The sequence below is a fragment of the Hyaena hyaena genome, unplaced genomic scaffold, assembly GCF_003009895.1.
Source record: "Hyaena hyaena isolate Hyena2069 unplaced genomic scaffold, ASM300989v1 scaffold_27, whole genome shotgun sequence".
Taxonomy (NCBI): Eukaryota; Metazoa; Chordata; class Mammalia; order Carnivora; family Hyaenidae; genus Hyaena; species Hyaena hyaena.
This window is the reverse complement of record NW_024080659.1, coordinates 3131120-3153755: the sequence shown is the minus strand read 5'-3', so window position 1 is coordinate 3153755 and position 22636 is coordinate 3131120. Positions and strand designations below refer to the sequence as shown.

General features: G+C 46.2%; 1 protein-coding gene across 2 annotated transcripts in view; it reads right to left on the bottom strand.

Moving 5' to 3' along the window:
- The window catches only part of PIGL (phosphatidylinositol glycan anchor biosynthesis class L), a 74421-nt gene that overhangs the window by 9736 nt on the left and 42049 nt on the right, over positions 1–22636 (bottom strand). For both annotated transcript variants that reach the window (XR_005527589.1, XM_039227376.1), the window contains exons 3-6: positions 12076–12166; positions 9463–9530; positions 7391–7422; positions 5717–5850 (exon numbers count right to left, since the gene is read on the bottom strand). Coding sequence is in view for 1 of the 2 variants with exons in the window: in XM_039227376.1 (XP_039083307.1) it covers positions 5717–5850; positions 7391–7422; positions 9463–9530; positions 12076–12166 (325 nt within the window). In the remaining variant the exon portion in view is untranslated. The remainder of the gene's footprint in view (positions 1–5716; positions 5851–7390; positions 7423–9462; positions 9531–12075; positions 12167–22636) is intronic.

Below are 22636 nucleotides of genomic sequence, written 5' to 3'. Positions count from 1 at the left end.
TTTCAACTCTTTTGGATATAAACCCAGTAGTAGGATTGCTGGATCATATGGTAATTCTATTTCCTTTTCCTTTTCCTTTCCTTTCCTTTCCTTTCTTCCCTCCTTCCTTCCCCCATTCCTTCTTTCCTTCCTTCCATTAACTTTCATTAAGTAAATTCTACCCCCCACATGGGACTTGATCTCACAACCCTGAGATCAAGAGTCACATGCTCTACTAATCAGCCAAGCACCCTGTATTTACTTTTAATTTTCTTATTCTTAACATAATTCAGGTGTTCTGAACTTGGTCAAGAGGAAACAGTAAATCATGCTTCCTGTTCCAAACACATGGCAATGACCGAGAAAAATGCAAAGAGACACCAGTGGGTCAAAACTAACACCAAGAGCACCAAGAATTTGGACAGAGGTTTGAGAGGCCAAAGCAGAGGATTACTGGCTCAAGGGGTCAGAGCAAAGAGGTGGCTGGGAGTTCTGCTTCTGACGGTGTCAGTGCCGGGACCCTGCTGGGGGGCAGGGGCTCCCTCATCAGATTAAGAGGTTGGGGGGGGTGCGGGAAGGAATGCTGCCCATTGCTTTGAGAGCAAGCTGAATGCTTTGAGAGCAGCATGGAACTGAGTTACCTGCTGGCTCTGCGACTGGAACCGGCAGTGGTGACCTGATTCTGGCCTTCAAGCAATTGCAACCTCTCTAGATACGGAGGGGGAGCACAGAGGAAGAGGGGAACACCATCCCCAGAGTCAGCCTCCTTGCCCCTAGTTTGCCAATCAGAATTCCTGAAGACATGACGTAATGTGATGCAAAGAAAGAGATCTAACAAAATTAGCAACTAGACCACGAATACATTTTAGATGAAGATAGTTTAATAGAACACTTTGTCAAAGACATTTTGGACATTCAAAGAGCTAAGTGGGAGGAAAACCAGCATAAAGAATAAATTATCGGAGGCGCCCAGATGGCTCAGCTGGTTATGCGTCTGACTTTGGCTCATGCCGAAGCGTCAGCTCAGGTCATGATCTCACAGTTGTGAGATTGAGCCCCTTGCCGGGCTCCCGGCCAAGCGTGGAGCCTCCTTGGGATTCTCTCCCTCCTTCTCTCTCTGCCCCTCCTGCTTTCATGCACATGCGTTCTCTCTCTCTCTCAATAAAAAAGAATAAGAAATTATGAAATTAAGGGGCGCCTGGGTGGCTCAGTTGGTTAGGTGTCCAACTTCGGCTCAGGTCATGATCTCACTGTTCCTGGGTTTGAGTCCCGTATCAGGCTCTGTGCTGACAGCTCAGAGCCTGGAGCCTGCTTCGGATTCTGTGTCTCCCTCTCTCTCTGCCCCTCCCCCACTCATGCTCTGTCTCTCTCTGTCTTAAAAATAAGTAAACTTAAATTTATTTTAAATTTAAAAAATTAAAATAATTTAAAAGAAATTATGAAATTTTAAAAAATGGAAGTGAAACAATAGGTGGTCATAAAATAAAAAAGATGTTTTGGAAATGAAAACAAAATATGAAACAGAGAACAAATGTGAAAGAACAGTTATGAACACAAAGCATAGATTAAGAATTCTCAAGGAGGGGGTGCCTGGGTGGCTCAGTCGGTTAAGTGGTTAAGCGTCTGACTTCAGCTCAGGTCATGGACTCGCAGTTTGTGGGTACCAGCCCTGTGTTGGCCTCTGCTGACAGCTCAGAGCCTGGAGGCTGCTTCAGATTCTGTGTCTCCCTCTTTCTCTGCCCCTCCCCTACACACGCTCTGTCTCTCTCTCTCTCAAAAATATCATGCTCTCAAAAATAAACATTAAAAGGGGTGTCTGGGTGGCTCAGTTGGTTAAGTGTCCGACTTGGGCTCAGGTCATGATCTCATGGTTTGAGCCCCGCGTCGGGTGTAGAGATAAATAAATAAAAGAAAAAAGATTTAGAGTCCTCAATATATATTCAGTAGGAATCCAGGAAGAGAATGGAGGGAACTTCACACAAGTGCCATTTGAAGAGATAATATGTGAGGAGTTTTGAGAATTGCCAACAGACAGAGGTCCCCAGGTTGAGAGTACGAGGCAGAATAAACACGAGCAAATCTGCCCTAGACATACGGTAGTAAGACCGTGGAACCCAGAAACACAAAGATAATCTGAAACGTTAACATAGAGGAGATGAACTGCACATGGGTAATAAGATTACAATGACAGCTTCCCGTTGCAAAAGGGTAAGGATGGGAGTTATACCTTCAAACACCTTTGCAGAAGGAATATAACTCAAACTTAGCCTTTATTTCCAGCTAAACTCCTTCAGATGAGGATGTGCGAACACTCGAAGGCTAAGAGATGTTGCCTTCCTTAGACCCTCACTAAAAAAATGCTGGAGGACATGTATCAGCAAAAGTGAGCCCAGAGACGTGGGACACAGGACACAGGGAGGGCCAGGAAACTCGTATGTATCAGTACTGATATTATAAAGTACAGTAACCAAGTGGGGCAGAAGCGATCAATGAGCAATTAAAACCTGCTAAAGTTTGGTGGCAGGGTAGACAAATACTGATTGCTTTGAATTCTATGGTTATGAATCATATTACAATTTTAGGGGTAACCACAGAAATACCAAATAAGCTTCCAAAACAGAGGGGGAGAAAGCAGGGAGAGGGGCCATGGAAAATCTGACCAACCCAGCAGAGGTCAGGAAAAGGGCAAGGGGGGTGAGGGGCGTGCAGATAATGGTAAACAGAAAACACAAAATAAGAGAATAGGAAAAAAGTCCAAATATATCAATAGTTACAAATAAAAATAAACCAAACATACCCACTTGATTTCATAGCACCCTTGTGGTGAGCGTAGCATAAGGTATAGAGTTGTCGAATCACTACGGTCAACTATACCTCAATAAAAGAAAAGGTATTTCATAGAAGGATTAAGAAAAAAAAATCCAACTATATTATGCTGCTTATAGAAAACATACCTAAAAATGACAACCAGTGATTAAAAATAAAAATAAAGGTATTAAAAAACCCCACACTGGGCATGGTGCCTACCTAAAGAAAAAAAAAACTATTAAAAAAAGATGAACCATGTAGATACAAGTTCAAAAAAGCTGTTATAGCAATGTTAAGATTAAAACAGAATTTAAGACAAAGCCATTAATAATGAGGGACATAAGATATTAAAAGGAATAGTCTGCTAGGAAGATACAATGACCTTGATCTTTTTGTGCACAAAACAGAAATAAAGCAAAAACAAAGACAAATGGACCAAGTATATCAATAGTTACAAATAAAAATAAACTCAGGGTAGGAGATCTCAACATACTTGTACCATAAAGTAATAGATCAAAAAGTTAAAAAAGTAGTTAGAATACACAAGTGTGGCCAACAGAAGTACTGAGCTTCATTCACTGGTTAGATCTAGAGTCTGAAATGCAAACCATGCATCACACACAAACTTCTTAGGTAAATGTCAACACTTTCAAAAACTGATCATAAAGTAGGTCATTCACTAAGGAGTTCTCAGTAAGTCTTTAAAAAACAGTATTACACAGGCCACATGTAATGACCAGAAAGCAGTTCAATTATAAGTCAACAATAAAAAGGCCATATATTGATTCTAGTTATGTTCTATAAAGTTACTGTAGACACTTGACTTTTTCAATACTGAGTCATTGTTCCTGAGAGCCTCTGGTCACAACTTTTTCATCAACCGATCAACACATAACCCTGGTTTTTGTTTTTGTTTTGTTCTGTTTTTCTGAGAGAGAGCATGAGCAGGAGGGGGCAGAGATAGAGAGAAAATCCCAAGTGATGCAGGGCTAGATCTCATGACCCTGGGATCATGACCTGAGCTGAAATCAAGAGTAGGACGCTCAACTGACTGAGCCACCAAAGCGCCCTAACACATAACCTTGTTTTATGGGTGTTTCTGTTTAAAGACACCTTATTCCATATTAGGTTATCAGTTCATTAGTACTTTCACAGCTAACAGGGCTATAACTCATGCGAGAATGAAGCTTATCAAACATGTACATTCTCTGTAAGATACATCATAGCTTTCGCGCCCTTAGAATCATTAGGCTTCAATGCCACACTTAGAATACATTTTAAACAGCAGTCACGAGGCCTGGGTGGTTCAGTTGGTTAAGCATCCAACTTTGGCTCAGGTCATGATCTCTCAATTCATGGGTTCGAGCCCCTCGTCGGGCTCTGTGCTGACAGCTCAGAGCCTGGAGCCTACTTTGGATTCTGTCTCGCTCTCTCTGCCCCTCCCTCACCTTTCTCTCTCTCAAAAATAAAATAAACATCAAAAATATTAAAAAAATAAAAATAAGTGAACAGCAAAGTCACCAACAAAAAGCACAAAAATGAGAACAATGCGGCACTAAATACCTTGGGAAAGGATACTTGTGTACAGTAGGAGACTTCTGAAACCAGAAGTCAGGGGGTCACCTTGTCCAACAGCTGGGAACCTGTGAGTGTGCACTGGTGGCAACATAAAACTTTTCACTCCCTTACACATATGCATGTCCACAAATGACCACAAAAGCACCTTGAGTATTAATTCTGGCGTTACAAGTAAATTTTAGCAAGTAGGTGCATGTGCAAATGTGGAACCTGTTGGTAATGACGATCTACTTTACCTGTATGCACATATGCATTTTAAACTCCAAAACACGCCCTTAAACACCTCATGTATTAAAGAGGAACTCACAATGGGAACCATAAATTACTTACAACTGAATGCCAGGAGAAACAGTTTGTATCAGAACTTGTTGGATGCAGCTAAAGGAATACTTCAAGGGAAATTAATACTATTGAAGTGTATTATTTTAAAAGACTGAAAACGGGGGCGCCTGGGTGACTCAGTAGGTTGAGCGTCCGACTTCGGCTCAGGTCATGATCGCACGGTTCGTGGGTTCGAGCCCCACGTCGGGCTCTGTGCTGACAGCTCAGAGCCTGGAGCCTGTCTTCAGATTCTGTGTCTCCCTCTTTCTCTGACCCTCCCCCGGACCATGCTGTCTCTCTCTCTCAAAAATAAATAAAACATTAAAAAAATTTAAAAATTAAAGACTGAAAATGGGAAAATAAATAAAAAGACTGAAAATGGAAAAAAAAAAAAGGCCAAGAAAGTAAAAAAAAAAAAGTGTCAGGGCACCTGGGTAGGTCAGGTGGGCGTCAGACTTCGGCTCAGGTCATGATCTCATAGCTCATGAGTTTGAGCCCCACATTGGGCTTTGTGAGTATTGATCTTGAGGTTGTAAGTTCAAGCCCCATGTTGGGCATAGAGATTACTTAAAAATAAAATCTTTAGGGGTGCCTGGGTGACTCAGTTGGTTAAGCGTCCGACTCTTGATTTCGGCTCAGGTTATGATTTTGTGGTTTGTGAGATCAAGCCCTGAGGCAGGCTCTGCACAGACACAGCATAGAGCCTGCTTGGGATTCTCTCTCTCCTCTCTTTTTGTCCCTCTCCCTGTTCATACTCTCTCTCGTGTATACACAGACACACTCCTTCTTTCTCAAAATAAATAAACATTTCAAAAAGATAAAAATAAAGTCTAAAAAAAACAGAAAAGAAAAAGAAAAGAGGTGAAAGTCCTTGAAAACCTATGACTGCCAAGGTCTAGCTAGATACTCCTAAAACTCAGATGCCGAGTGGAAGGTCTTCGTTTAAGGGCCATGAGGAGCTGGGGGGGGGTGGGGGTGGGGCTGGGACACAGATCTAGAGAAAGAGGGTCCAGGAATTCACAGTCCTCACCTTGGCCTGGGCCACTTCCTTGCTGGTGAGCACGAAGAGGACATCCGGGGGCTGAAGCAGAGAAAAGGGCATGTCCAGAAGCGAGAGATACTTGCGTAACACACTCACTGACTGTAGCATGAGGGCGGAGCATCCTGGTTGGGGGGTAGGGGGAAGGGAGAAGTAGTGAAAAGTCTTGTCACTTCCAGGCAGATTTTCCCTGAGCACCCTCCCTACGTCTCCCTTGGGGCTCAGGGCAGGGCGGGCCCTTGGCCATGGAGTTGCCAGATGGCTCTGTAGCACCAAAGCTTCTCTTGGCCCATCATCCTCATGGACAGGAAGATGAAAGGGCCTCAGCACACCTGGCTGGGTGTCCGCTACTTGCCACATGCCTTAGCTGGATAAGGTTGGTTGCTAGAGGTTGAGAACTGGCTATATCAAGGTCAAGGGAAAGGTGATGAAGACCAGAATTTCTGTCTTGGGAGGCAAGAGACCTACTTCCTACTCTGGTGCTCAAGACTTGACAGGTCTTAGGAAGTCCCTTCAGCTCTCTGACCCTCAGTCTTCTCATCTGTAAAATGGTGTTGACAGTGTGGGAGCCTGTCTCACAGTGTTGACAAAACAATCAAATAAACTACAGTTCGGTTCCAAAGCCCTCACAGCATGGTAAGCTCAGCCTGCTCAGAGGAAGCACACTCTACTTACGTTTTCGTTGCTTCATCTTCATAAAACTCCTGAGGGATGTATAAGACTCCCCCTGACAGACCAGAAACTGGCTCAGAGAGGTCAGTGTTGCATAGTGAAAGGCCAATTGGGCTCAAACACCTAACTCAAGCAGCCAAACTCATCAAGCACCTATCAGCCATTGACAAGTAATTAGGGGCTGGGATATGAGTTCAGACAGAAAGACTGAAAGAACTCTGGAGATGAAAAAGCCCCACCTGGTGAGAAAGCTAGACAGATGAGCAGCCAAGGCTCAGTGCCATGGTTAATTTTCTGTGTCAATTTCACTGGGTCACAGGGTACCAAGATACTGGACTGCACATTATTTCTGGGTATGTCTGGGAGGGTTTTTCGGGATGAGATTAGCATTTAAATCAGTGGCCTCAGGAAAGCAGGTTGCCCTCCCCAATGTGGGTGGGTGTAACCCAATCCATTGAGGGCCTCAATAGAAGGAAAGGTGGATGAAGGGAGAATTCCTTCTTTTCTGCCTATTGAGCTGGGGCGCCAGTCCTCTCCTGCCCTTGGCCTGGGATTTACACCACTGGCCCTCCTGCTTCTCAGGCCTTTGGACCCTACTGCCTAGCCCACCAGGTTCCTGGGTCCCCAGGTTGCAGAGACGCCAGACTGTGGGACTTCTCAGCCTTGGTACTTTCATGAGCCAAATCCTTATCATACGTTTCTTTCATATATGTACCTCCTGTTTGTTCTGTTTTTCTAAGCCATCTGGCCTCCCCTCACACCCAGAGGCTGCCTGGCTGGCAGGGGACTTCCCAATGGATACAACCTGTTTTTAAGGCCTGAGGACCCACACTGCCAGACACAGCGAGCTGGGTCAGAAAGAATGCGATCCAGCCTCCCCAGCCCCACCTTTGCGTGGCCTATGGCAGTTTTCCGTATATTTACACATTTTGCCCAGTAAGCGTTTTTTAGAGAGATAGTAACTAGCAGACTTTTGCAAAAGGAATGACTTACCTTTAGGTAACTTCCCTTCTGAGTGCAGGGTCCTGGAGGAGGAAAGGACAGGAGTGAGAAGGAGCAAGAATTCTTTTCTTAACAGGAAGAGCCTTCAGAGTGTAGAGGTCAAGGGCAGGCCTCTCCAACATGGGCCACAACGGCATGTAGATTACTTTGAGTTAAAAGCAATCAAATGCCAGCAAATTGAGGAAAACTGCTTTACACCCCCCTCAACCACCTACATTTACACTGGAAAGGGGGCCTGTACCAGGAAGAGAACTAGTCAAAAAGATTCCTTTTTACCTAAGAAACTTATCTGCATAACAGGGAAACCTTTGTTTTCTAAACATCTCCTCTCACCTTCCTGCTAATGTTCTTCCTCTTCTTTGTTCTGGCCTGTACCCCCAGACTCCCACCCTCCTCCTGAGCTGAGGATAACATATAAGCCTCAGGTTGCCTGACAGTCTTTGGAATTGCATGTTTGTGTAGATTCTCCATATGACAAAATTAAGTTTGATTTCCTCCTGTTAATTGTCTTGTGGAAATTTAATTCTTGGTCTAGCTAGAAGAACCTTGGACAGAGGAAAATTTCTTCCTCCCCAACAGTATTAAGGCCTGCCACACCCTATGATCCTTCTGTAGGTTTCTAGATAGTTGCCATTGCATCAATCACCAAATAGGGTTCTGGGATTAGATACCTCTGACTACAGCTAAAGGGTGGGCACCTTGCCCAAGGTCAGGCAATCTGGGGGGTGACCAATGGTTACGAAGTGTCCTGGTCCAAGCTTTGCCCATTAGAGATGAAGGTAACTACAATGGACTCTTCCAAGTTTTTCTCTTTTGAAATTGTAACATGAGTATGGTGGGAGACTATCTTTCCTGATAGTTCTTTTTTCTTTTTGACCTTCCCTGCTCCCACCTTCTGACTTCTGCACTCCCTGTCTTAAGAGGAAAGCGGGGCCAATCCAGCAGCTATGAACTCTAAATCTCTTGCCTGCTTTGGTTTGAAAGTGAAGGGATGGAGACAGATGGGGTAGGTAGTCCCCATCGTACCACCAACACACAGACAACATGCTCCTAATGAAATGGATTCCAGTTCTGCTTCTGCCATTGTTGAGCCTGGCAGTGCTGGGAAAACCACTTCACATCCCCAGTTAAGTTTTTTTTTTTTTTTAATATTTTTATTTATTTCTAGGAGAGAGAGAGAGAGAGAGAGACAGCGTGAGCAGGGGAGGGTCAGAGAGAGAGGGAGTCACAGACTGAAACAGGCTCCAGCCTCTGAGCTGGCAGTCAGCACAGAGCCCGACGCGGGGCTCGAACCCACGAACCGCGAGATCATGACCTAAGCGAAAGTCGGACGCTCAACCGACTAAGCCACCCAGGCACCCCCACATCCCCAGTTAAATGAGATGGTTGGACTTAAGGATAGGTGAGATTGTTGGGGCGCCTGGGTGGCTTAGTCGGTTAAGCGTCCGACTTTCGCTTAGGTCATGATCTCGCGGTTCGTGGGTTCGAGCCCCGCGTCGGGCTCTGTGCTGACTGCCAGCTCAGAGCCTGGAGCCTGTTTCAGTCTGTGACTCCCTCTCTCTCTGACCCTCCCCTGCTCACGCTGTCTCTCTCTCTCTCCTAAAAATAAATAAAACATTAAAAAAAAAAATTAAAAAAAAATAATAAGATGACTTGGGAGCGATTTTTCACAAGAGAATGTGGTGGATGTAGTGAGCAATGTGGCCAACAGTGGCTCTCTGTAACTCAGTGGTCACTTTCATGGGGCCCAGGCACCGAGTGGGGAAGTGCTTTAGAAACCATCCATCGTGGGGCACCTGGGTGGCTTAGCTGCTTAAGCATCTGGATTTGGCTCAAGTCGTGATCTCGTGGTTCATGGGTTCAAGTCCCGCATCGGGTTCTGTGTGACAGCTCAGAGCCTGGAGCCTGCTTCAGATTCTGTGTCTCCCTCTCTCTGCCCCTCCCCTGCTCATTCTCTCTCTCTCTCAAAGAAGAAATAAATATTTTTAAAAAATTGGAAACATCCATCCACCCTGAGCAAAGGAAATGACCCTCTTCCACCTCCACCATGCGGAGAGTCCTACCTCACGGCCGCATACAGAGCAACGTGATTGCTGTGACCACTTACTCCCCCTGCATCGAAAGTCACCACCTGGAGAGAAACACAGGGTTTTTACTCATGCCTGAATGCTCTCTCTGCCTCAAGTTCAAGGCAGCCGTCCCCATTCCCCTGGGATGAAAGGAGTGCACAGAACTCTGGAGCGTTTGCAATTCTGAGTACCCCTGAACTCACTTCGGAGCAGATGGGTGGTGTGTAACCATTGCTTCGGCCAGCTGTGTGGGAGCTGTTTCTGCGGGTTTTACTGTTCACTCTTGTTCCAGGCCAGTGGAGCAGAGTGGAATTCAGCCACGTCGGGAACCTGAGTTCAGGGTATCTCTGTTTCTTATCTGCCTGGCCATTTATTAGCACAGTTAGTTTTCTTGGCCGGCTGCCGTGTGAACTTTGGGCATGTGGACGCTGCCTGATTTATTTGGCTTCCTTTCCTCATGTCAAACTGAGGGCACAGAGCCTGAGGGCACCATGCCCTGGGGTCAAAATCACGGAAGTGTATTTACTCATGGACTGCCTCTGTATCATCTATTTTTAAACATTTTTTAAAACGTTTATCCATTTTTGAGAGATGGAGAGAGACAGCGCATAAGCGGGGGAGGGTCAGAGAGAGAGAGAGACACAGAATCTTAAGCAGGCTCCAGGCTCTGAACTGTCAGCACAGAGCCTGACGTGGGGCTTAAACCCACAAACCGTGAGATCACGACCTGAGCCGAAGTTGGATGCTTAACTAACTGAAACATCCAGGCCCCTTTATTTAAAAAAATTTTAAATAGGCTCTGTGCCCAGCGTGCAGCTCAATGTGGAGCTTGAACTTGGCCCTGAGATCAAAACCTAAGCTAAGATCAAGAGTTGGACACCTAACCAACTGAGCCACCCAGGCACCCCTAAAAGAGAATTTAAAGTCCTGTTAACTGGTCCTGATTCAAACAAGTAAAAATAAACACAAAATAGAAACATATTTATGGTATGAGACTACTGGAAATCTAGAACACTGATATTAAGGAACTGTGAAATTTTTGTGACAATGGCACTATAGTCACATTATTATGGGGCTCAATGTCTATTAAAATGCAAGCTAAATAACTTAAATATGAAATGTGATGCCAAATATTTGGTTCTAAATAATACAGGAGGTAGGAGAGGTGAACAGGTGTTTAAATGAAACTAATGTTGACTGTGAGTTAATAATTACAGAATCTGAGTGATTCATTAACTGAGAGGTTTATTAAACTATATTCTCTACATTTGCATGCTAGAAATTCTCCCTAATAGAAAAAAAAAAAAAAAAGTTAAAGGCTTATAAAAAGCCAATCTTGGGGGCACCTGGGTGGCTCAGTCACGTGAGTGTCAGACTCTTGAATTCAGCTTAGGTCATGGTCCCAAGGTCGTGGGATGGAGCCCTGCATTGAGCTCTGCCCTGAGCCTGCCTGGGATTCTCTCTCTTTCTCCCTCTGCCCCTTTCCCCTACTTGTCAGATCTCTCTCTCTTAAAAAAAAAAAAAAAAAAAAATGCAGGAGTGCCTGGGTGGCTCAAATGGTTAAGTGTCTGACTTCAGCTCAGGTCATGACCTTGCCATCTGTGAGTTCAGGCCCCGCGTCCGGCTGTGTGCTGACAGCTCAGAGCCTGCTTGGGATTCTCTGTCCCCCTGTCTCTCTGCCCCTTCTCTGCTCATGCTGGCTCTCTCTCAAAAATAAATAAACATGAAAAAAAAATAAGGTATAATAACTCAGTTCACTTAGTGAATTCAGCATTGATAAAAGCCTAACACGTTTTTGTGCCAGTGGGACTTATCAAAACTTAAACCAAAAGATTAGGGCTTTAAGTGGTAGGATTTTAGGCATTAACCCATGCGGGATTATTATTATTATTGTTATTATTATTATTACTTCACAAGTGGACAGTAAGCCTTCTCAAGAGCCTTAACATCGATCACTGGCGACGGCCAGTCCGGACGATCTTGGTGGAGCTGAGATGGGGGCCCCCACACTTGTTTACCTCTGCAAGTAAGCGGGAATCTCCACCATTGCCCTGTCTGTAACCACAATGCTCTCCTTGTAGTGCAAGTGACTTTGCCCTTATTTTTTGGGGTGAGAAACTAGGTTTAAGACCCTAGTAGCTTTACCACCTGCTGACCTTGGGCAAGCTCCTCGGCCTTGGAAACCCGTTTCCTCCATGACAAATGAGAATTATAACATTTACCTCTTAAAGTTAAAATGGCCCTCTAAACGGGATAATGCTTGGCGAAAGGCGAAATTCTGCACAAACAGGAGTTATACATAGCACAGGTTCTGGGGGCCCTGGGTGTTTAGGTGCTTGGACAGAGGTTGGGGGTGGGGATGGTTAAGGAGGGCACAGTTTGGAAAAAAAAACTCTGCCTCTATCTGAGCTTGCTAATTTGGTTCCATGGTCTCACAAAAGGTGTGTTTGTTGCTCCGAAGATTGAAAAGAGAGCTCTGGCGGGCGGGCGGGCGAGTTGGGGACTCTTTTTGAACCCTCTTGGAGAAAGTCTGGATGGGGGAGGGCAGCCATAGTAAAGGTGTGACCGGGACCCCCCACTTTGCATTTTGGGAGGGCGTCCCCTTACCAGATTGATGCTGTTCTCTTCTATGTGCTGGAGGAGGGTGCTAGCCACACGCTCTGTGTCCCACTGCACAGCTGGGTCATCCGGGAAATCCCTGGAAGGAAGGAAGAAGCACAACTTGAACCTATTTTCTAATCAGCTGTGAACTTCTCCCTGAGCTCGGGTAGGTGTGTACCAGTCCTGAGATAGGGATTCTATGGGGGCAGGGGGGACGCACCCTTAGGTACCCAGCTTTGAGCGAAAAAGAGATTTAGAAGCGTGACGCAACTAGAAATCAGCGCACAATTTCACACGACACCCTTTCGGAGCTTTGTGCTCGCCGCTGCGGGGAGGAAACACACCGAAGACACAAGCTGGGGAGACATGTGGGTTAACAGCAAATGCGGACGCAGCAGAATGATAGGTAAGAACAATAGCAATAGCGCTTTAATAAAAAGTACGAAGCTGTGTTACTTCATTTAACCTCATGAACACCTGCTGAGGGAGCCTTTCAGATGAAGAAGACCCCTTGCAAGGTTGTTAGAGTTGGATTCGAACCCAGGTTTTCTGACTGCAAAGCGAAGAGGTGTTAGAATTTGGGGGCTAGAGGGGCGCCTGGGTGGCTTAGTCGGTTAAGCGTCCGACTTTCGCTTAGGTCATGATCTCGCGGTTCGTGGGTTCGAGCCCCGCGTCGGGCTCTGTGCTGACTGCCAGGTCAGAGCCTGGAGCCTGTTTCAGTCTGTGACTCCCTCTCTCTCTGACCCTCCCCTGCTCACGCTGTCTCTCTCTCTCTCCTAGATATAAATATTAAAAAAAATTAAAAAAAAAAAGATTGTGTTAAAAAAAAAAAGAATTAGGGGGCTAGAAACATCCTCTCTCCAATGGGGCTGTACCACGTGGGGCTGGTTTCAGGAGCAGAAGTCTCTGCAGATTAATCTGCACCTTATCTGTGTCTCCACTTGGCTGCGCCATAGGCCTGTCTCCTCCCACGTCTGTTTTTTGTGACTGATCTATGGCGTCACCTAACGTGAGGCCAGGGCCTCAATTTGAGGATGTTATTCATATTCTTTTTATTTACTTATTATTTATTAAATTTTTATTTATTTTCTTTTTTACGCATATTTTTTAAAGTTTATTTTGTGCGGGGCGGGGGCGGGGGATGGGGGAGAGCAGGAGCAGAGAGAGAGGGAGAGAGAGAATCGAAAGCAGGCCCAGAGCTGCTAACACAGAGTCCGACGTGGGGCTCGATCTCACGAGCCGTGAGATCATGACCTGAACTGAAATCACGAGTTGGACACTTAACTAACTGGGCCACCCAGGCGCCCCTATTTATCAAATTTTAAAATATAATCTCTACCCCCAACGTGGGGCTCAAACCCATGATCCAGAGATCAAGAGTTGCATGCTCCACCGACTGAGCCTGTCAGGTGCCCCTATTCATAGTCTTATAAATAGATATTCATCTCTCTTTGGCTCAGGTCGGGTGGCCACACCCACAATGGTACTGAGAGGACTCAGGCTCTTTGTTTCCCACCAGACAAGCTGCTATGACCTCTTTATGGACAAAGACCATTAACTGACCTTCTTCAGACTGTGGTTAAAGGAGAGTCACGGAATGTTTTTCAGCAGGAAAATGACATGAGCCTCAGCACTAAATAATGCAGGCATCTCCACTGCTTCGATGGCTACCTCTACCCAACCCCTAGGGTGGCTTCTACAAATGGCAGCTTTATGCTTTTCTAAGCACCGTCCCGCCAGCCATTCCATGCAATTCTCATAATGCTCCTGCAGCCAGAGCTCAGCCGGTGGGGGGACGGGTAGGGGGTAAAAGGAGAAGGAAAGACCAGTACAAAGTCAAAGTCCAGCCTTGCCCCCTGGGAATGGAGCTGAATATGGCACGGAGAACAAGACCTGCAGAGTGGAGACTGCTGGAGAGATACGGGAATCAGGGAAAGCACCGTGCAGTGAAAACCGCTACATACAGGCTGCTGGCGGGGAGGTCCACACAAACCTAGCAAGCCATCGTTTTGGAAAGTGAGTGCACGGATCATATTTCCCTGGGTGGAGAAGCAGTCTAAGAGAAAAGGTGGGAGATAGTTGCTATTCTAACTCTCAGTTCTGACGTGCTGAAAGAGGAATCCCTGAGTGGGAGAGCTCATCGCCACCTTTTGTGGATCTTCAGAGAAGTGGGATCTGCTATTCCAGGGCTCAGGTGCAACGCCCTTTGACCCAAGTGGATCATCTGGGGGGCTTTGGAATGTAAATATCCCTTCTGTAATCTGGTAATCGGGCAGCACTGCGTTAGTGATCAGATCCACACTCCTCTCTTGGGCAGGCATTCAAGATTTCCTCCATCTACCTCCCATTTTGATCCACCTCATTCTTCTTTATTTGAGGGAGCAAATAAGATAACACATGAAACCTGTAAAGGGATATGTAAATGTCAGCATAGTGGCTGGTATTGGAGCGTTAGCCCAGGCCCTTTCAAAAAAAAAAGAAAGAAAGAAAAAGTAAGAAAGAAAGAAAGAAAGAAGGAAAGAAAGAAAGAAAGAAATCCCCCATCCTCCATCCCTCCTGCTCAGGAAGCTCCTTACAGAGCTCTTTGCTGATTGCCTACATTTATGGGCAATGGTTTCAAAGTGGATGTAGGCATCCAAGGAGATGTATGAGATGATACACTCAGGTAAAGCAAGAAATCACTACTAGAATGTCTATGTTTTTCTATCTGTTTACATTGCTAATTTGCAGCTTTTTTTCCCTAAGTTTATTCATTTTGAGAGAGAGAGAGAGAGAGAGAGAGACATGAGTGGGGGAGGGGCAGAGAGAGCTGGAGACAGAATCCCAAGCAGGCTCCGCACTGACAGCTCAGAGCCAGATTCAGGGCTTGAACTCACAACTGTGAGATCTGACCTGAGAGCTGAGATCAAGAGTCAAATGCTTAACTGACTGAGCCACCCAGGCACCCTTGCAGCTATTTTTATAAGGCATCATATACTAACATAGTTTAACATGTATACAATTTAAATAAGTCCATAAATATTAGAAGTGCATACTCAAATTTCATTTCTTTTTTTAGGCAATAATAGTCAAAAATGCTTGGAGATCACTGGTCTAATCTATTTGCCCTACATTTTCCTTTTTGTTTCTAGATAGTACCCCGCCCCCCAGATATTTAAGAACAACTTTATTGAGGCATAATTTACATAATATAAAGTTCACCCATTTTAAATGTACAATTTTGTGACTTTCTAGTAAATATATGGAATTTGTACATTTTATTTTACTAGTGTTTTGTGTATATTAAATTCTTGATTCTCCAACTCATTATATTCCCTGATGGCCAGATGTTACATGAGCCATTTAATGGTCAGGGTTCAGCTAGGAAAACAGAAACTGCCAGTTGTGGGGCACCTGGGTGGCTCAGTTGGTTAAGTGTCTAACTCTTCATTTTGGCTCAGGTCATGCTCTCATGGTTTGTGAGATGGAGCCCCTCATTGGAGCCTGCTTGGGATTCTCTCTTTTTCTCTCTCTCTCTGCCCTTCCCTTGCTTTCACACACACTCTCTCCCTCAAAATAAATAAAATACATTTTTATTTATTTATTTAAAAAATTTTTTTTAAATGTTTTATTTATTTCTAGGAGAGAGAGAGACAGCGTGAGCAGGGGAGGGTCAGAGAGAGAGGGAGTCACAGACTGTGAAACAGGTTCCAGGCTCTGAGCTGGCAGTCAGCACAGAACCCGACGCGGGGCTCGAACCCACGAACCGCGAGATCATGACCTAAGTGAAAGTCAGACGCTTAACCGACTAAGCCACCCAGGCGCCCCCCGAAACCACCCTTAAGTTTGATAATTTGCTAGAAGGACTCACAGAACTCAGTGAAAGCTATATATGTACAATTCTAGTTTTTTACAGGGAAAGGATACAGATTAAGTCAGCCAAAGGAAGAGATGTGTAGGGCAGAGTCTGGGAGGGCTCTAAGTGTGGATGATCTGTTGTCCTCTCCCTATGGAGTCAGGACCCATTATTCTGCCAGCATTGATGTGTGACCACACACACGGGGTACTACCAACCAGGGAGGCTCCCCAGAGTGCTGGGGTTCAGGGTGTTTACTGGGGCTCCATTACTTAGCATGATTGATTGACTCTCTATGTGGTTGATCTCAGTCTCCAAGCAGATGGACACTGCATGTCCCAAAGCCCCGATCCTAAAGCCCTAAAGATACTGCTATCGGCTTTGATACCGATAACTTCACAGAAGTCAAGGGCAAGGGTAAGATCCCTCTATGGGCAAAGCCAAATTCTTTACTATAAACCTTCCTTGCATTTAGGGACTTTATTGAACTTCTCTCCCCTCTTAGCACCTCATTAGATATAGTATTCTAGGGGCACCTGGGTGGCTCAGTCGGTTAAGCGTCTGACTTGGGTTCAGGTCACAATTTTGCAGTTTGGTTCATGAGGTCGAGGCCTGCGTCGGGTTCTGTGCTGACAGCGCAGAGCCTGAAGCCTGCTTTGGATTCTGTGTCTCCCTCTCTCTCTCTGCCCCTCCCCCAAACACACTGTGTCTCTCTCTCTCAAAAGTAAATAAACATTAAAAAACCAAAACATATAATCTTCTAGTATTTCCTATCGCTTTGTGGTGTGTCTCCCTACCTACAGTCAAAATATGAGGACAGACCTGCATCTCTTGCTCTTCTATTTCTTTTCTTTCCTCTTTTTCTTGCTCTTCTATTTTGTATGTGGAACTTGGTACAATCCAAGTCAAAGAACAATTTATTTAAATTAACAACAATAAATAACTGAGTCACTGCCATGGGCAAGGGACGGCATTAAGGGGATTAATTGGTACCAGCTGGTTGACGGAAGTAGCCTCTATTTGGCCGAGCCCGAGGCAGCTCTCCCAGCCTTTGGGGGTTGGAACCGACAGGGAAGAGCTCTGGAAGATAGCAACTTTAGAAAACAGATGGGGCACCAAAAAAAAAAAAAAAAAAAAGTATGAATCCCTGACCGGAGCAAGGCATCCCGGTGGGATCACCTCCCTGCAAGGCAGGGAAATATCAAGCTTGACATTGGGAACCTTCACACAGATACCAAGGTGACTCCTTTCAGCCCAACTACCTGTGTAGTTCTTTGTTCTTTGCCCAAAGTTCAACCCTAATCAACTCGAGGCTTGAGTCCAAGTAATAACATTTCCAGTACTTTCTGCTCTGACGGATTAGCAATTCTGCCTTAGGTAAACATGCTGACAGAAGGTCTTCCTTGAAGAGACAGTTGGTGCAGGACCTTTGCCCCACTTTTCTTTGTCCTGTCCTTCTTCCTGTTGGCTGGCGTTTGTAGCCATCTTGGCCCACGAAGCGATCTTGGGTGTGACAGTCACACACAACGGAGTAACATAAAAGGAGAAGCCCTGGCCCCGAGGACTGATGGGACGGAGGCGACCCCACCAGCCCCAGATGGCACACCTCCTTGGCTCACAGGTTTTGTGGGCTTTCTGTCACTTGCTGCGTAACCAAATCCTGGTATAGATACGCCATAATGTTTAAAGCCTCCAGTTCATTGATTATTTCCAATTTTTATTATTATAAGGTTGTACCAAGCATCCTTACACACATTTTTAAAAAAAAAATAAGTCCACACCAACGTGGGGTTTGAATTTATGACCCTGAGATCATCTGACCTGAGTCAGCCAGGGCCACCTATATATCTTTTTATATGCATCTCTCAATATTTCCTTGGGATAAAACTATAGAAATGTAATTTCTCAGTCAAAGGTGAAGTGAAGAAAACACATGTAGATCGCTCTCTTAAGAATCGTGTTATGAAGGTGCGCCTGGGTGGCTCAATTGGTTAAGCGTCCGACCTCGACACGGGTCATGATCTCACGGCTTGTGAGTTTGAGCCCTGCATCAGGCTCTGTGCTGACAGCTCGGAGCCTGGAGCCTGCTTCAGATTCCGTGTCTCTCTCTCTCTCTGCCCCTACCCAGCTTGCACTCTGTGTCTCTCTCAAAAATACATAAACATAAAAAAAAAGAACCATGTTATGAAGAGCAGGTGAGCAAAGTGTGTTAACTCACAATAAGTACAGCATTAAGGGAGTGTGTGTGTGTGTGTGTGTGTGTGTCTGTATTTTTTTTTATGTTTTTTATTTATTTCTAGGAGAGAGAGAGAGAGACAGCGTGAGCAGGGGAGGGTCAGAGAGAGAGGGAGTCACAGACTGAAACAGGCTCCAGGCTCCGAGCTGGCAGTCAGCACAGAGCCAGACGCGGGGCTCGAACCCACGAACCGCGAGATCATGACCTAAGCGAAAGTCGGACGCTTAACCAACTAAGCCACCCAGGCGCCCCAGGGTTTGTGTGTGTCTGTATTTTTTTAAACTAAACTCTAGCCCCAACATCGGGCTTGAACTCATGACCCTGAGATTAACAGTCGTGCACTCCACTGACTGAGCCAGCCAGGCACTCCAAGGGAGTGATTTTAAAAAGGAGGGAAGGAGATTTGTGCATTTTATAGACAGAAAGACTCATAAGTATAACTCATCTCAGGAGCTCCATTCTTCCTAAAAATCTCAGGTGCTTTCATACCTACTTTCTTATCCCCATGAGCTCCCCGAAAAGTTACATGCTCACACAGTTGGAAAGAGGTGGTCAGGAGAGAATAGCAGAGTTACACGTGCAGTTCTACAGGCGGGTGACTGGGAAGGTAACAGACCACCTCTATAGTCAAGGCTCCAGTTTCGTCCTGTTAACAAACCTTTCTCCTTGAGAAATCACATATGTCATTCAAAGCCAATATGAAAATAGAAGTCAAGCCTCAGAGAAGAGTCAATCCGTAAGTTTCAAGGACTCTCAGAATCACACTCCGCATCTGACACAAACGTGAAGGTGTGACGGATTTGTTTCAGCAATACACAGGTATTCTAAATAGCAGTTCCTTCGCTGCTTTTTCCTCTCCCCAGGTCCAGATCTGTCCAGACCCACAGGGAATGGTAATAAAGTTATCAAGCTTAGCATTCCTAGGAACTTCCTTTGATTATTAGCAAGGTCCTTTTGGGTTTTGCTTTTTAACTTTTTTTTTAAATGTTTTATTTTATTTTTGAGAGAGAGAGAGACAGTGTGAGCAGGGAAGAGGCAGAGAGAGGGAGACACAGAATCCGAAACAGGTTCCAGGCTCCGAGCTGTCAGCACAGAGCCCGATGAGGGCCTCGAACCCACAAACTATGAGCTCATGACCTGAGCCGAAGTCGGACGCTTAAGCAGCTGAGCCACCCAAGCGCCCTCCTTTTTGGGTTTTTAGTCGCGATCTTGATGAAAGAGTCTGGAAATCTCTCAGATGCTGGCGTGCTTGGGGGAGTTTGCTTAGATGTGAAGGTGAGCAAGTCCTTCTGGCTGCTCAGGTGGATATATAAGGTGGACTGAGCAAGTTTCTGGCCAGGGTTTGCCCAAGGGAAGCCGAGATGACAGGCTCTGAAGAACCGAGGGTGAGGAAAAACCGGATTGCATCAGCACCGAATTGCCCTTCCTAGTTGTGTCTCTCTCCCTTCGGGGACACCACGGGCTACAGAGCCCTCTCAGCTCCGAAGTGATAAAGCAGCCTTTCTAATTCAGAGGCGGCTCCTTCAATCTACATCTCACGTCAGTCAGTCCGGTGGTGTTTCCTGATAAGGGGCCAGAGACTGGGAAGGGGGAAGAAAAGGTGGACCTTCCCAGGTCACTCACGTAGAAGTCCCAGGACTATTTCAAGCATCAAAAAGGTCTTTTAAGGATAGTTGAAACAGAGCAGGCATTTCACAAAGCAAGAAATGTAAGCTGCCAACATATATTCTCCTGATTTTCAGAAAGAACCCAAGAGATGTGACCGGAAAGCAGGACATCTGTGTGAAGATCACTGTTCATCCTGAGGCGCTGGTCTAACCTGTTGGTGTGCGTTTCAGTTGCTACACCTCGGTGAGATGGCAGTTTGGCCAGACGTGATTATTTATGCCCTTTGACCTCATCCTTCTGGAGATGACTCTCAGGAAGTAAGTGAAGCCTAACAGTCAGAAGCAGCTCAGGCAGAGATCAGTTTCACCATAATTACAGGGGAAGGAGTCTGCAGTTCTGTAGTTCTGCCACCAGGGGAGCAGTTTCTCCAACTTCCTGAATTGTGGCTTATGAAAAAAAAAATGCTAAAGAGAACAGAGTTTTGGGGCGTGTTCAAAGTAAGAGCGGAGAAAGCGTAGATACACCCAAGGTAAGGAATGTTCATGCAAAACAGGGGGATGGAGGGAACTCCTCGAGTTATTAAACTTTAATTTTGCTTCTGACTTCTCAGCCTGGAAAAACAAGACTCCTATGAAAGAGGAATAGACACTATATTTAGAGGAATTGAATTTTCAAAATACAACAGTTCTGTGAGGGACTCTATAGAAAGGGCTCAGAAGGTGTCTGAGCCTTCAGATATTCAGCCTAGGAAGCAGAGCCCGGGCACGGACTTAGCATGGTGTGTGATCCCGGAAGCAGGAGTGAGGATGGGGGAAGCGGCCACGGAGGGATGGCCAACATAATGGTGCTTTGTTGCCTTGGCCTTATGTGTGGACACTGGCTGTGTGATCCTGGAGGACTGAAAAGTTGTATGCAAAGCATTTTAAAAAAATATTTATTTTTGAAGGAGAGAGAGAGAAAGAGTGTGAGCAGGGGAGGGCCAGAGAGAGGAGACACAGAATCCGAAGCAGGCTGCAAGCTCTGAGCTGTCAGCCCAGAGCCTGACATGGGGCTTGAACCCACGAGCTGTGAGATCATGATCTGAGCTGAAGTCAGACACTTAACCAACTGAGCCACGCAGGCGCTCCTGAAAAGCATCTTAAAATTGTCCGTCTGGGAGGAAAAAGGCAGAAGTGTTTATCTCAATAGGTGCTAACTCCCCAGTACTTTAGGGTTGAGCCTAGCACACGGGGGTGAGGTTTGCACTGCTGGATGAGGAAGGGGCAGGGCAGGAGGGAAGGAACCCAGGCCAGGTAACAGTGCAACTCGCTCAGCGCACTGCCATCAATCTGTCATCGTTAAAGCACCGCGAGCACCTCGTGGAGATGATGGCCCTCATCTGGCTCAGAAGGCCCCAGACTAGAACGAGATCAGTGTTTTGGAAGCTACCAAACGCAACAGAGAAAGCCAGCTCTTGCCAATCTTTCGGTCCAGTAACTGCAGGCCTCACAAGCCTCTTCCCTGTGTGTTTCGCAAACACAGGGTTAATACTGCTGGAAAATGGCCCGAACTTAGCCTGGCCCTAGACCTCAGTGTTCGGTAAACAAGCTGGGCCTCTCCGCCTGTGAGGGTTCATAGAAATAATATTTGGTTTCCTCCTGGCCGAATATCCTCAAACTCTGACCCTTCCTACACGTTCTAATGACTCACCCTGGCTGGCACCCTTTAGAGCCGGGTCCAGAGTCACGGAAAGGCTCTGAAAAGCCGCGGGCTGTCACTCCCTGCAGTCAGAAGGCTCTGGCAAGGAAGGCGTCCCCCTCCGCTCCTCTCTCCAGGCTGGGAACACCCGAGGTCCCAGGCCTTCCCTCCCCCAGTCCCAGCCGTGCAGGCAGAGGCCGGCTACACAGAGTCCCTGCTGCTGGAACTCCACCAGGGTTGGGTAATAGCTTATCTCTCTGAAAACCGAGCCTCACTTTTGCACACTGCACTCTGAACTTGAACGCAGACAGAGGTGCCTCGCACATCCTTATTTGGTCTTGTGGCTTGGTGGGGCCGGAGCTGGAAGGTTCAGCCCGCCCCTCCCCCTCCACCGCCGGCACTTTTCTAAACTCGATTACTTCCTTTGTCATGCAAAGCAAGCAAAGGTCATTCAAGTTCAGTGCTAACGAGGAGGCCGCAGAGGCTGCGGGAGTCTGGAAGATTACCTGGGGCCTGTGCAGTCCCAAGAGGCCTCAGTCTGCAAACACCGCCCCTAATGGGCCACTCCGGGAGGTCTCTGTCCTGAGGCCAGGCTGGAGCGTGGCTCCTTGAAGAAGGCAAGGGAGACCCGAGAGTGCAAAGGAATTGCATCTAAGCTGAAGGAAGTTTGGAAAGGTGACATTCTAAAGCGGGGCCAGGCAACTTCCGGGGTGTCTCAGGGGCAAAGACTGGCCCAAGATAAACTGAGAGGAAAAGAAACACAGGGAGACAATGAGTAGAAGGAAAAAAGGAAAAGTCTGAGAAAAGAAAGAAGATGGGGGGGGGAAAAATCAGTCCATTTTTATTATGTATCTGCTGGCAAGGGCCCCCATCCTCAAGCGGTTGGAACCCAGACAAAGACCAAAAAGACCTTTGTCCACAAGGGGCTTAAAGCCCTAATCCAAACCCTAGAGTGGGGTGGGGTCTCCTTTCTCATAGGACACAAAAGGGATTCCCAGATCACAACTGTCAGGTGTTGTACTGAAGGCACTTAACACTATCCCTGGGCTCACCTCGCTCAGAAAGATGATGCATTTCATATTTCCACAACACATAAAGCAAACTTGGCAAAACTCGCCAAGTTATTGTGAGAAATCTCCGTCCAGAAATCGCCAATTTGTTCTCACGTAGCTACGGAAAACCGGAGGAAAGCCTGCTGACTGAACTCCCTT